Source organism: Callorhinus ursinus, unplaced genomic scaffold (genome assembly GCF_003265705.2).
Source record: "Callorhinus ursinus isolate GAN/ISIS: 27379988/994484 unplaced genomic scaffold, GSC_fseal_2.0 scaffold4, whole genome shotgun sequence".
Lineage (NCBI taxonomy): Eukaryota > Metazoa > Chordata > Mammalia > Carnivora > Otariidae > Callorhinus > Callorhinus ursinus.
This window is the reverse complement of record NW_027397066.1, coordinates 66,726,186-66,739,813: the sequence shown is the minus strand read 5'-3', so window position 1 is coordinate 66,739,813 and position 13,628 is coordinate 66,726,186. Positions and strand designations below refer to the sequence as shown.

Below are 13,628 nucleotides of genomic sequence, written 5' to 3'. Positions count from 1 at the left end.
TCAGCTGATTTTGATTGACAGCTTTAACCAGTGCTAAATGCTCCCCCCACCAGTGATGTTATTGATCAAATAGTAGGAAAAAAAATCCATGCAAACAGGGAAATACTATTTTAAATAGGCAGGAACAAAATTTTTTTCTTAAAAGAAACAGCACAGTAAGAGAAAAAAGTGATGTTTGAGAGTTAATTGGAGGGGTGCCTGGGTGGCTCAGTCGTTAGGCATTTGCCTTCGGCTCAGGTCATGATTCCAGGTCCTGGAATCGAGCCCCGTATCGGGCTCCCTGCTCAGCGGGAAGCTTGCTTCTCCCTCTCCCACTCCCCCTGCTTGTATTCCCTCTCTCACTGTGTCTCTGTCTGTCAAATAAATAAATAAAATCTTTAAAAAAAAAAAGAGTTAATTGGATCTGACACAACCTAAATGAATTTGATTTACCCAAAAACTGATTTTCTTAATTAGATAGAAGACATTTCACATGACTTGATTAAAAAGAAGTTTTTTTTCCCCTTATAAAATTAGTTTTTTCCTTTTTGGGTTGATGGAGGGAGAAGCAATTACAAAATGAGAAATAGAGTTTAGAATGTTTTTGATGCTAATGCTGTTTAAGTGACTTTTACATTTTGTCTACAGAAAATCAATCTATGCAAGACCAGGCACCTATGTTGGAAGGTGAATTGGTTATAAAATATATCTTTGGAAATTTTTCAATCATTGAATATAGTTAATGAATGACCATTCACAATAATGCATGTGAACCTCAAAGTTGATGATATTCTAAATCTGATCAGTATCATTTTTTAATTTGACTTCTTAATCAAATCAAATCTTAGAACTGATTGAATTAACATGGTGACACAGTAGCTTTAAATCATTAAAGTCATCTATTTTACATAATCATAAAGACAATGACTATATCAAGATTGTCTTAGATAGGAGTAAGATTAGAACATGATGAGAGAGATTTGAATGATTCTCTACCTATGATCAGAACTTTGAGAATTTGTTAAACAGCAGCATGTAGCTTAATATTTTGTGATTAGCTCTTGAGTGTTTTGAGGCTCATTTGGCAGTCTGTTTCTTAGCAAACCTGTAGAAAATTAAAAAGGCAAATGAAGGATACCTGGCTGGCTCAGAAGGACACATGACTCTTGCTTTCAGGGTCATGAGTTTGAGCCACTTTACTAAAAAAAATAAGTAAACTTTAAAAAAGGCAAATGAATACATGCTGTTGGAAGATCTAGTTTTTTAAAAAATTTCTGTGGCGTTATGTATGGATCACAGGTTCTTTGGTCTGCTAAGCAATTTTGTTGTGATTTAATATGGATATCAATAAAACAAGTAAAAGGTAAAATTCTGAAAGAATGTCTAATTTGTTGAAAGAGGAGCAATATTTTTGCTTTAACTATAAACATACACAAAAATCAATGAAATTTAAAATGATTACATTTTGATTTTAAAATTATCCTATCTTTATTTCTGGCATGTTTTCTTTAAAGATACTGGCATTAAAGTACTTAATGAATTCTGCTACTGATGTCTGTTTTTCACTTTGAGATGAAGGGTTTTGGGGGATTTTTAGGGGAAATTTACTAAAGTTGACAGTAATTTAATTTTCTATTTGCTGCCAACCTGAAATTTTTTGTGTGTGGCATTAAAAAAATCTTATCACAGATACTTAAATGCTTTCTACTTTATAAATAATTCCTAAGGCAAAGATGATGAAATTGCAGTATTGTGTAGTTGAGACCTTTTTTTTAACAGTGTTTCTGCCATATGGATGATTTTGCTTATATTGAATTGCTCTCTTGGGAAATAGGAGATTGTCACTTTTATTCTTTTCTGTATGCTGAATATAGCAAAAGTAGGTTTTTTTTATTTTTTAGCAGACTCAGGTGATTTATTTTTTCTTTATTAAGAGAAAATTTCTAACTGATCTTTGAAGATTATACATCTATATAGACATGAAGACTTCACTATCCCTAAATTTAGTACAGCTCTTTCACTTTAAATGGAAATAATATCAAGTTATCTTGCCTGGTAAGCCAAGGCCTTGTGAATATTTGAGGGAATGAGTTTGAGGATCCAGGGCTTCAGAGTGATCCCCAAAGCTCAGCTGGTAAAACTTTTGTGAGTTGTCCTCGGGGTTAAGGCAGAATTTGAAGGTATTATAAGATAGATACAATTGAGTTTTCTTCTTTTCAGAATTCTAAAGGAAAATGCCCTTTATTATCTGTTATAGGTCCTCAGAATGGTTGGAATGATCCTCCAGCTTTGAACAGAGTACCTAAGAAGAAGAAGGTACTAGAAAAAGCTGTCCATCCAGTTGCCTGCAGATGTTCTACTAATCACAAAGCCACCTGGAACACACTATCCTTCACTGATCCTTTTAAAAGCAAAGCTTACTGATTGATAGGTTTAGGTGTACTTCAGCTTGCATCTTCTATTCCATGAAGGGAAGGAAAGAAAGTTAAAAAAAAAAAACACAACAATATGGTGGTGTGAATTTAATTCCCATTAGAAGACAAGATGTAAATTCCCAACAGGTCTCTTTCAAAGAGTAGGAAACAAAATTTTTCAATGATTTTTTTTCTTTTTGGGGTTACTTTGATCTTCTGTTTCCAACAGTAGTCATGAATTTGGTAATTATATTTTGGACTATTTTGTCTATCACATATAGTATGAATGAAGAAATAACCTTATAGTTGAGCACTGTTTAACTGTCAGTAACTGTTGAGAGCTGTTGGAGCACAAGATAAGATTCTTCTCTCCTTCTTTCTTCCCAAACATTTCTACTTTTTGTTTTTAACTTCTGGTGATTTCTTTTCCTTATATAGTAATGAGAGGTCATAACAATAAAATTGGGAGCACTTAATGGTCAAAAAAACCCAAAATTTAGGTTAGTAATAATTAGAAATTTAATCTACTACTTTTAATATGATTGAATTGACAGGTAATATCCACTTAGTAATCTAGGAAGAGTATTACATCGTGATCACATTAAATACAAACACACATTTGGCGTATCTGATTCCACTATGGCTAGATATAATCCTCTAGACTTTAACATCCTCTTTCAAAACACCTGTTTTGGCTCCCCATATGAGAGGAAGTGTGGAAGACAAAGGGGAAACAGAGGTCCAGTTTTGAGCTCTCTGTCGTTCTTAGCCAGATTAGCTCTACTTTTATGTTTTACTCTAGAATTCTGCATAAGATTTCATTTGAAAAAAGTATTCTATTTTTTTTTTTAATGTTAACCTTATTTAAAGGTGAGTAAATGATACTCTTTTTCTTATGCTTGGTGTCTCATTTCTGTCTTTTAAAAGATGCCTGAAAACTTTATGCCTCCTGTTCCCATCACATCACCAATCATGAACCCTTTGGGTGACCCCCAGTCACAGATGCTGCCGCAACAGCCTTCAGCTCCCGTACCTCTGTCAAGCCAAGCTTCATTTCCACAGCCACATCTTGCAGGTGGCCAGACCTTCCATGGCATACAACAACCCCTCAGTCAACCAGGCATGCCACCATCTTTCTCCAAGCCCAATATTGAAGGCGCCCCAGGGGCTCCTATTGGAAATACCATCCAGGTAACAGTAAATCTGCATAAGTGGAATGGGGAGATGGCTCTATTTCAGTTCATTTTTTTAATGTGTTAACTTTGATGTTTACACCTTTACTAATGAACATCTAAATTTGGTTTCAATTAAGACAACCTAAATAAAAAATAGTAACCCTTTTTTTAAGATCGATCATGCATAGATATTTTTCAATTACATGGCCGTAAACTTTCTAGAAGAGGCTCATATATTTGCTAGTGTATGTTTACACTAACTTGACAATTGCAGTATTTCATTTGACCTAATCCGTAGCCATAATTTTAGATCAGTTGAATCCATATTTCCAGCCAGGCTTGCTAAGCAGAAGCTATTTCCAGAGGTTTTTCCCTTTTAAATATAAAATAAAAATGTAATGAGTTATATCTTTTCTTGTGTATGTGTAAGAGCTAATAATATACAGCATACCTTCAGATGGAGATGTAAATTTGTACTTGCTTTTCACGTACAGCTAGTTGGCAGGGTTCTAGATGATAAAAATATCACATGTAATTGACTTAGACATACAAAGATAAACATTTTGATCTGTTCATGAAAAGTGAAGAGCTTGGGTCAAAATTAACATAAGAAGATGAAACAAATCCCTGCCCAACTAGTTCTGGTTTTGTCTTTGATTCACTAAAGTCAAATTTATAAAGATGTATCTCTATCACAAGGGTATGCTTTCATATTAATAGATAGTTCTGCCTAAGGAACTTCTGAATTATAAAAACCAGTGTTTTGATGGAGGTGGGAGAACTGACTTTTTTTCCACAGGACTATAAATTATACAGATGCATTGTTAATTTTTTTTTATGATTACAAGTCTATGCTAGTTTGGGAAGCTACCCAGCCATTCACTTTTGTTTAGACCTGGGGTGTTCATGCTTTACTCATCAATACCAGAAACTCAGTTACCATCGGAAGGGAATGCTGCACAAGATGTATATGTTCAGCCAGGCCATTACATCCAGCTACCTGCCTACCTCGATGTCTCCGAGGCACCTCACACTCAACATTTCTGAAGCCTTATACCCCTTAAACCCTTATAGCCCTCCCAAACCTGGCCTTCAAAAACTTGATGTTTCCTGTTTCAGTGAATGGCACCATAATCCTTCCTATTTAATCTAGCCGAAAACCTGAGAATCATCTTTATACTCTTTTCCTTTAATCCCACTTTCAAATCTATTCCTAAATTTTGTTGATACTATTTTAAAATCTCTCTCAAATCCCTGTTCTACACTTCCAGTCTAATCTATGCTGCCTTCATCCCCAATTTTCAGCAGAGCAGGATCCTCTAATTAGTCTGCCTTTGATCCATCTATGTGGTCTTGTCTCCTCTTTGTTTAAAGCATTGCTCTGAGGATAAAGACCAAAGTATTTAACATTGTCTGGAAGCCCTCAGCTTCTTACTCCTCCTTGCTGTCTCTCTGTTCCAGCTACACTGGCCTCCTTTTCGTCCCCTGTATCATGATCCTTCCTTTGTACATGTTCTTCCTCTACCCGCAATGCTTTTCCTTTCTTATTTAACTCGTTAACTCCTACTTGTCCTTCTGATATAATTTCCTGGAGAGAGCTTTCCCCTCAGTTAAATTCTAGTTATATTATCTGTTGGTTCCATTATTGTTAACTTATTAGCAATTAAATAGCAATACAGTTGCTATCTTAACATGTATTGATGGCATTTTATTTTTTTACTTTTTTTTCAAGTAACATCTTTCATTAAGATAGTAAATGTACTTTTTTTTTATGACACTTTAAAACTTTCTTTTTCTTCTTTTAGCCTAGTAAATTGCCAGAGAGTTGAGATCATTTCTGAATTGGCTCACAAATACACAGTCAGTGCCTAGCACATAATTGCCTAATATTTTTGAATGAATGAACTAATAAATCAGAACTTTAAAAACAAACATTCCTTCTTTGTCTTTCCATCTATACATTCAGTAACATCATGGTCTCTTATATCCCAGCTTTTGACTTAATTGTGGCAGTTTGGGGGCACCTGGGTGGCTCAGTTAAGCGGCTGCCTTTGGCTCAGGTAATGCTCTCAGGGTCCTGGGATCGAGCCCCATGTCAGGCTCCCTGCTCAGTGGAGAGCCTGCCTCTCCCTCTGCCTTTGCCCCTCCCCCTACCTGTGCTCTCTCTCACGCTTGCTCTCTCTCAAATAAATAAATAAAATCTTAAAAAAAAAAATCTTGCAGTTTGATGATAGACCAGTTACCAACCTTCAAGAGTAAACCAAAGAATAGAAGAATGCCAAGATAAACAAATGAGCCAACAAGCAGAGCAAGCAGCCACTCTAGCCAGCTTTGTAAATGCCTTGTTCTTTTTATTTCCTACTGGCATCGTAGGTCTGCTGTCTACTTCCCACCAGATACATACAGTAGTAACCAACATATGTTCCATAATTGACCAAATTCTTTATATCCAGTTCTGTTTTTGAAAATCAGAGCTGTAGAAGCCTGTACCTTCTACTGAATATCTGATTTTCATTTTTACTTATCCCCAAGGGATTTCACATGTTAATTTGTCATTTGATTTTAACAGCCTATCTACAAGGTAGTTAGTTGGTTTCTCTTTATCACAGAGTTTCAGGGCTTTGTGTATAGTTTCTGGTCATTTCTGGTCATTTTATGGTATTATTTCTTCCAGCATGTGCAGTCTTTGCCAACAGAAAAAATTACCAAGAAACCTATTCCAGATGAGCACCTCATTCTAAAGACCACATTTGAGGATCTTATTCAGCGCTGCCTCTCTTCAGCCACAGATCCTGTATGTATTTTTTTCTCATATTTTGCTTATTTAAAATAATCACTTATGGAGCTTTTGTGTAATTGCATGAAGTCTTACAAGATATACTTTAGAAGTTTGTACAATAGTAATAAAACTAGCACTTACATAGTTTGCTTTACATATAAAAATGTATTTAATTTCTTTTATATGTAAATATTTAATCCTTACAACAACCCCATGGTAGGTAAATTTGTTATCTTTATTTTACAGACAACTAAAGTAAACAAAAAGCTGTTAAGTAACACCCAAGGTCAGAGCCAGAATTCAAACCCAGCTTAGGTCCAGAATTTATGCTCTCACTCACTATGCTGCACTGCCTCTCAGTAGCAAACCTCGTGTTTGGCACATAAATAGAACAGAATGGTGGTATGTAAGAAATTCAGGTTTGGGCTTTCTTTCTGAGCTTAGATCAAAGCTTTTAAAAGTAGATAATCATATGTAACTTTGCAAAGATCTTAAAAATAATTGTTTTAGAGTCTAGAGTCATATTCACAGTTAAAGCAACTGATTTTACTTAGTTTATTTAGAGGATGCCAGTGTATTGGCAACAACAAAAATCCAACAAAGCTGGTCTTGTTTTAGATGAAATCTCAATTTCTACCAGTAAACATTGAATATGTTTATTTAGCCACTGGCCACTTGTCTGCTTGAAAAATAGCTTCTGGAATTTGTTGTTTCATCAAACATTGAGTATTAATATGTGCAGCTTTCTGCTGGTCCTTTAGAAGGCTATTCCCTGTACTAAATGTGTCAGGAAAGCAGAGGCAGGGAAAGGTTAGTGTCGTGCCTAGCATTCTGGAAGTGATGGAAACACTGAGTGAGGAACAGAGAGCAGATGAAGCAGATAGCCTGGCATACACTGTCCCCTGTGAACACCTCTAAATAGGTCACAGTCATTCAAAAATAGAAGAGTCCTAATAAAAATGAAGGAAAACTCCAGCCCTCCTTCAGGCATGAGTCAGTATAGAGAGGTTGAGAAGACACGTAGTACACAGCCCAGCTCAATAAATTTTTGTTGAGTTTAAACTCCTCTAGGTCAACATATCATCTTCCTTCTGGGTCCACAGGAGCCCTGGGCAGAAGAGAACCACAAAAGACAAACTGTTCCTGTAATTTCTGTAACCAGTTAGGGGGGAAAGTCCTAATATCCTATCCTTCCCAACTGACTCTGCCCCTGGGGTAGCGCTCCTGCTGGTAGCTAGATGAGATTAACTTTGAGCAGGGACTATCAGGGTTCTCCTCCACACAAATCCGTTTCATCAATAGCTGGAATCATTTTTACAATATGGCTGTAATACGTATTTTCACTTAAGTTATGTCCAGACAACACAAGGTAATTTTGCAGCATGACTTAGTTTGTGATGTTATGCTTGATATCTTCATCTCTTTCTCTCTCTTCTTCTTTTTTTTTTTTTTAATTCATTCCAGGTATATAATACAGTGCTTCAGCAATTCTGTACAGTACTGAGTGCTCATCATGATAAGCGCACTCATTAATCCCCATCACCTATTTCACCCATCCTTCCATCCACCTGCCTTCTGGGAACGATCATTTTCTTCTCTGTAGTTTAGAGTCTGTTCCTTAGTTTGTCTCTCTCTTTTTTTTCCTTTGGTAGTTTATTCTGTTTCTTAAATTCCAAATGTGAGTGAAATCATATATTTGTCTTTCTCTGAATGACTTAATGTATTTAGCATTATACTCTCTAGCTCCATCCATGTTGTTGCAAATGGCAAAATTTCATTCTTTTTATGACTGAATGATACTCTGTTGTGTATATATACCACATCTTCTTTATCCATTCATCTATCAATGGACACTGGGTTGCTTCCATAGTTTGGCTATTGTAAATAATGCTACAATAAACATAGGGGTATATGTATCCCTTTGAATTAGTGTTTTTGTATTTTCGGGGTAAGTACTCAGTAGTACGCTTGCTGGATCATAGGGTAGTTCTATTTTTAACTTTTTGAGGAACCTCCATACTGTTTTCCAGAGTGGCTACACCAGTTTGCATTCCTACTAATAGTGCAAGAGGGTTCCCCTTTCTGCATATCCTCACCAACACTATGTTGTTTCTTGTGTTGTTGATTTTAGCCATTCTGACAGATGTGAGGTGATACTTCATTGTAGTTTTGATTTGTATTTCCCTGATGATGAGTGATATTGAGCATCTTTTCATTTGTCTACTGACCACCTGTATGTCTTCTTTGGAGAAATGTCATTCATGTCTTCTGCCCATTTTTTAATTGGATTATTTTTTGGGAGGGGGTGTTGAGTTATATCAGTTCTTTATATATTTTAGATACTAACCCTTTACTGGATATGTCATTTGCAAATATCTTCTCCCATTCAGTACATTGCCTTTCAGTTTTGTTTATTGTTTCCTTTGCTGTGCAGAAGCTTTTTATTCTGATGTAGTCCCGGTAGTTTATTTTTGCTTTTTATTTCCTTTGAGGAGACATATCTAGAAAAATGTTGCTATGGCTAATGTCAGAGAAATTACTGCCTGTGTTCTCTTCTAGGAGTTTTATGGTTTCCTGTCTTATATTTAGGTCTTTAATCCATTTTGAGTTTATTTTTGTGTATAGTGTGAGAAAGTGGTCCAGTTTCATTCTTTTGCATGTAGCTGTCCAGTTTTCCTAACACCATTTGTTAAAAAGACTGTCTTTTTCCCATTGGGTATTCTTGCCTCCTTTGTCGAAGATTATTTGACCATATAATTGTGAGTTTATTTCTGGATTTTCTATTCTGTTTCATTGATCTGTGTGTCTATTTTTGTGCCAGTATCATACTGTCTTGATTACTACAGCTTTGTAATATAATTTGAAGTACAGAATTGTGACACCTTCATCTTTGCTGTTCTTTTTCAAGATTGCTCTGGCTATTTGGGGTCTTTTATGGTTCCATACAAATTACAGGATTATTTGTTCTAGTTCTATGAAAAATGCTATTGGTATATTGATACGTTAAAAAAGTCATTCCCAGGAGCACCTGGGTAGCTCAGTCGGTTGAGCTTCTGACTCTTGGTTTCATCTCAGGTCATGATATTGGGGTCATGAGATCGAGCCCCACATCAGGCTCTGTGCTCAGTGCAGAGTCTGCTTGAGATTCTCTCTCCCTTTCTCTCTGCCCCTCCCCCCACTCACGTGCTTGCTCTCTCTCAAATAAATAAATAAATCTTTAAAAGAAAATCATTCACCAACAAACAAAAAATTATTCACCACAGTCAAGTGGGATTTATGCTTGGGATGCGAGGCTGGTTCAGTATTCAAAGATCAATTAATTGCTTACTTCAGCAGCACATATACTAAAATTGGACCAATATAGAGAAGATTAGCATGGTCCCTGCACAAGGATGACAGACAAATTTGTGAATATTCACAGACCAATCAAAGTGATGCATCACATCCAGCAGAGAAAGGATAAAAACCTACATGGTCATTTCAATAGATGCAGAAAAAGCATTTGACAAAGTACAAAATCCATTCCTGATAAAAACCCTCAACAAAGTAGGTATAGAGGGAACATACTTCAACATAATAAAAGCTGTATATGAAAAACTCACAGCTAACATCATCTCCGTGGGGAAATATTCAGAGCTTTTCCTTTCTCTTTTGATGGATTGACATTCCTTCCTCCAACATACCAAGAGCATGTCAGCATCGACAGCTTTGTACTTGCTGCTCCTTCTGCCTGGAATCTTTCCCCACATAACTGCATTACTCACTCCACCCTTGTTCCAGGTTTCTCAAATGTCCCAGTAGCTATGTGGCCTTTCTTTACTACCTCATACTCCTAATACTTCTAGCCCCTCACTCTATTAAGTCTTTCCTCATGGCATTCATCACCATCTCATCTACAACATACTGTTTATTTAGTATCTTTTTCCCACCCAATAGAATTTGAGGTCCCTGAGACATAAGCATGGCACATAGTAGGCACTCAATAAATACTGAAAAACAGTGTCATTTCTAAAGCTGTTGCATAATGTACATTATTAGGTTAATCACATTGTAATTGAAACTTTTAATTTTAGTTTTAGAATAGTTTTCTCTCACTATATTTCTAGAACAAGGATTGGGAGGTGGGAGGACTCCTTGATTTAAGAACTCATTTTACTACTTGCCTTTTAGTAATCTTAAGCCACCAGAAGGTAATTTTCTTTTTTTTTCTTCTTCTTCTTGGTGTTTTAAAAGCTCAGAAAGAGGGTTTCTTCCTCACCTGGGTTGCTCCATCAGTTAAGCATCCAACTCTTGATCTCAGCTCAGGTCTTGATCTTGGGGGTCATGAGTTCAAGCCCCACGTTGGACTCCACCTGGGCATGGATCCTACTTAAAAAAAAAAAAGAAAGAAAGAATAAAGAAAGCTCAGAAGCAGGATTAATAAACATATTAATGTGACTGAGTATATAAGTAATATTTTTGAAAGGTTACAGTAAGATTCCAGTTCACTTCTGTGTTTGCTGCCATTGTAAATAGCTGTCCTTAGATCCTCTTTTCTGTAATACAGTGACCCACTGCTGCCTCCAGATGGCCCTTCCTGTTGCTTGTGGATAGTGCAATTATACATGCACACACCTTGTCAAATGAGCTGACAGTCCATGTGAAATCCAACCACTACTCCAGTTTGCACTCCAGAAGGAAGCCCCTTATCCTCCTACCCTTCCCCGTTAATAGGTTACTGAACTCTGTCCTAATGGTCTGTTCAAGTTTCTGAGTCATAGTTGCCTCCATTTCTTTATAAAATGAAGCTGTTCAGCATCGGGGTGTAAGGGTCAGTGAAATGAGATGGGGCAGGTCTTTGGATAAAAGTTAAGTATCCAAATGTAATACATCTGTTTTTCCTCTCCTACAGCAAACCAAGAGGAAGCTAGATGATGCCAGCAAACGCTTGGAGTTTCTGTATGATAAACTTAGGGAACAGACAGTAAGTTTGTGGGGAAAAAGGATTCATGATAATCATTTATTCCTAGTTTCTAGTAAATAAGCATCTCATCAGCACTAGCATGTAATATATTTGGGGGCAAAATTGTGATGACAGTGATAGAATGGGCTTTCTCTAACTGAATTTTATATGTCATTTAAATTTGGGGATGAGGGAATAGGAGAGAGGGTGTGTGTATGTGTGTGTGTGAGATAGGCGTGCAATTTTAACTTTTCTTATAACAAAGAGTAGAAATATAATCTGCCTTGTATTGGCCCTAAGGTAACTGGCCTTCTGTTCATTTTATATGTAGCTATATTTTCTGCATTTCAACATTCCTCTTCTCCATTCCTCACAACAGTCCCATCAGATAAAAATAACCACTCATGTCATGAGAACCAAACCAAAGAAAGTTGATGTAACAGTGGAAGTGGTGTGGTCCATGGACTGATCCAAAATAAATACTTCCCTCAGAAGTATAGGCATATGATCCAAGTAATGACATGGGATAAAAACGAGATGTTATGGTTTTAAGAGATGTCAAGATTACAAAAAGCAGTGAAGAATTGATAAATTGAGTACATGGTAGCTGCTGCCCTATGAACAGAGGTGGACCACAAGTTTAGGGTCTCTACTGTAGACGTGGTTTTAGAGTACATTGGGTCCTTAACGTTGAGATAAAATGATTAAGAACCTTTAAATTCCTTCATATGCATGGGAAAAGTTTTAAAAGGTGTGAGGCTATATCTAAAATATTTGAAGAATTAACACTCTTTTAAGTGGAGAAAGACATTAGCATTTCAGCTTGGGGGAGGAAAGCTGGCTTCTATAAAAAAATTAACTGACTCATACATGTTCATAATTCATAATAATCTCCTTACATTAATCATCTTGCCATGGTTCTCCTTTATAACTTAAAGAGTTGCTTGGTCCAAAAAACTGTTTCTAGAAAAGCTAAATGGTTTATTTGCTTTTTTATAATATTTGTTTCAGTCTCCTTTTAAATATCAGGGTTTATGGGAAATTCTTCCTTAATTTAATTTTTTTCTCTTGATTCTACCTTTATTTCAGCTTTCACCCACAATCATCAGTGGTTTACACAACATTGCAAGGAGCATTGAATCGCGAAACTACTCAGAAGGATTGACCATCCACACCCACATAGTTAGCACCAGCAACTTCAGTGAGACCTCCGCTTTCATGCCAGTTCTCAAAGTCGTTCTCACCCAGGCCAATAAGCTGGGTGTCTAAAAGGACATCTTTACTCCCAGCCCATATTGCCATTTTTCCAAAGAAACATACTTTAAAAAATGTTAAGATATGGACCAATCCTCATTAGCATGTTTCCATAACAGCCAGTCAAGAGCATTTACACCATTTCTGCAGATATACTCACCTTAGAACTGCTCAAAACCCAGGTGCTTTCTTTTGTTTTAATCTTTTATTGCCCATGATGATTTTCCTATTCTGCAAGTAGTGTATTTCCTGGATTACACATAGTGTGTTTTCCTGAAGTATTCTGATAAAATGTGGTTTTTAAAACCTCAGTATACTTTCTGGAAAAGGAGCATCTGGTTATGCATAAAGCAGAGCTAAAACTAAGTTTCTTTCATGTCCTCCCTTCTTCCTCTATGTCAATCACATTAAAGTGTGTAATCCTATTTTATGTGTATATAGTCTTTTTTTTAAACAAAAAAAAAACAGCTGCTCAGAGTTTAGTTTAATCCCTGTTTTTGTGTCTTTGGCTTCACTCAGGTCCTGAACAAATAACTAAATCTAGAGGTTGCTACATAGATTATAGCAAAGATTAATGAAGAGTGGGATCACTAGCTTTAAATATCTGTTGGAAAAGACTGAGCGTTTTCATTCTGTGAAATGCATTGGACTTTTTTGTATTAATAAATGTTTTCAATATTCTGTTTCAGTTTTCAGATTGAATTATCTCCAGTTTATATTTAGAAATTCGTTCATCCACTTTTTAAAGTCACCGAGAGCTCTGAGGTTTAAATTTAGAAGGAAAACTTTAATTTCTAACTCCTGAATCAAAGGCAGACATTTTTCAGCCCATTTTTCTGTTAAGTGATTTTATTATAATTTGTCTTAAGAACAGTGTGGTGGGGGCGCCTGGGTGGCTCAGTCGTTAAGCGTCTGCCTTCAACTCAGGTCATGGTCCCAGGGTCCTGGGATTGAGCCCCACATTGGGCTCCCTGCTCAGCGGGAAGCCTGCTTCTCCCTCTCCCACTCCCCCTGCTTGTGTTCCCTCTCTCGCTGTGTCTCTCTCTGTCGAATAAGTAAAATCTTAAAAAAAAAAAAAAAAGAAA

General features: G+C 36.4%; 1 protein-coding gene and 1 non-coding gene across 28 annotated transcripts in view; both read left to right on the top strand.

The window, feature by feature from the left end:
• Nucleotides 1–13,224, top strand: part of SEC31A (SEC31 homolog A, COPII coat complex component) — a 73,034-nt gene extending 59,810 nt beyond the window's left edge. For 18 of the 27 annotated variants that reach the window (XM_073891845.1, XM_025887255.2, XM_025887252.2 and 15 more), the window contains 5 exons: nucleotides 2,237–2,295; nucleotides 3,321–3,584; nucleotides 6,243–6,362; nucleotides 11,239–11,310; nucleotides 12,379–13,224. In XM_073891845.1, the coding sequence (XP_073747946.1) occupies nucleotides 2,237–2,295; nucleotides 3,321–3,584; nucleotides 6,243–6,362; nucleotides 11,239–11,310; nucleotides 12,379–12,558 (695 nt within the window). In that variant the 3' untranslated portion in view covers nucleotides 12,559–13,224. Of the gene's footprint in view, nucleotides 1–627; nucleotides 667–2,236; nucleotides 2,296–3,320; nucleotides 3,585–6,242; nucleotides 6,363–11,238; nucleotides 11,311–12,378 lie in introns of all 27 variants that reach the window. The other 9 variants (XM_073891843.1, XM_025887239.2, XM_025887240.2 and 6 more) reach the window with 1 other exon arrangement.
• On the top strand, nucleotides 9,668–9,774 carry LOC112836205 (U6 spliceosomal RNA). Its single transcript, XR_003211431.1, has one exon. It is a non-coding gene; the product is annotated as a U6 spliceosomal RNA (small nuclear RNA).
• Nucleotides 13,225–13,628: the final 404 nt, after the last annotated feature.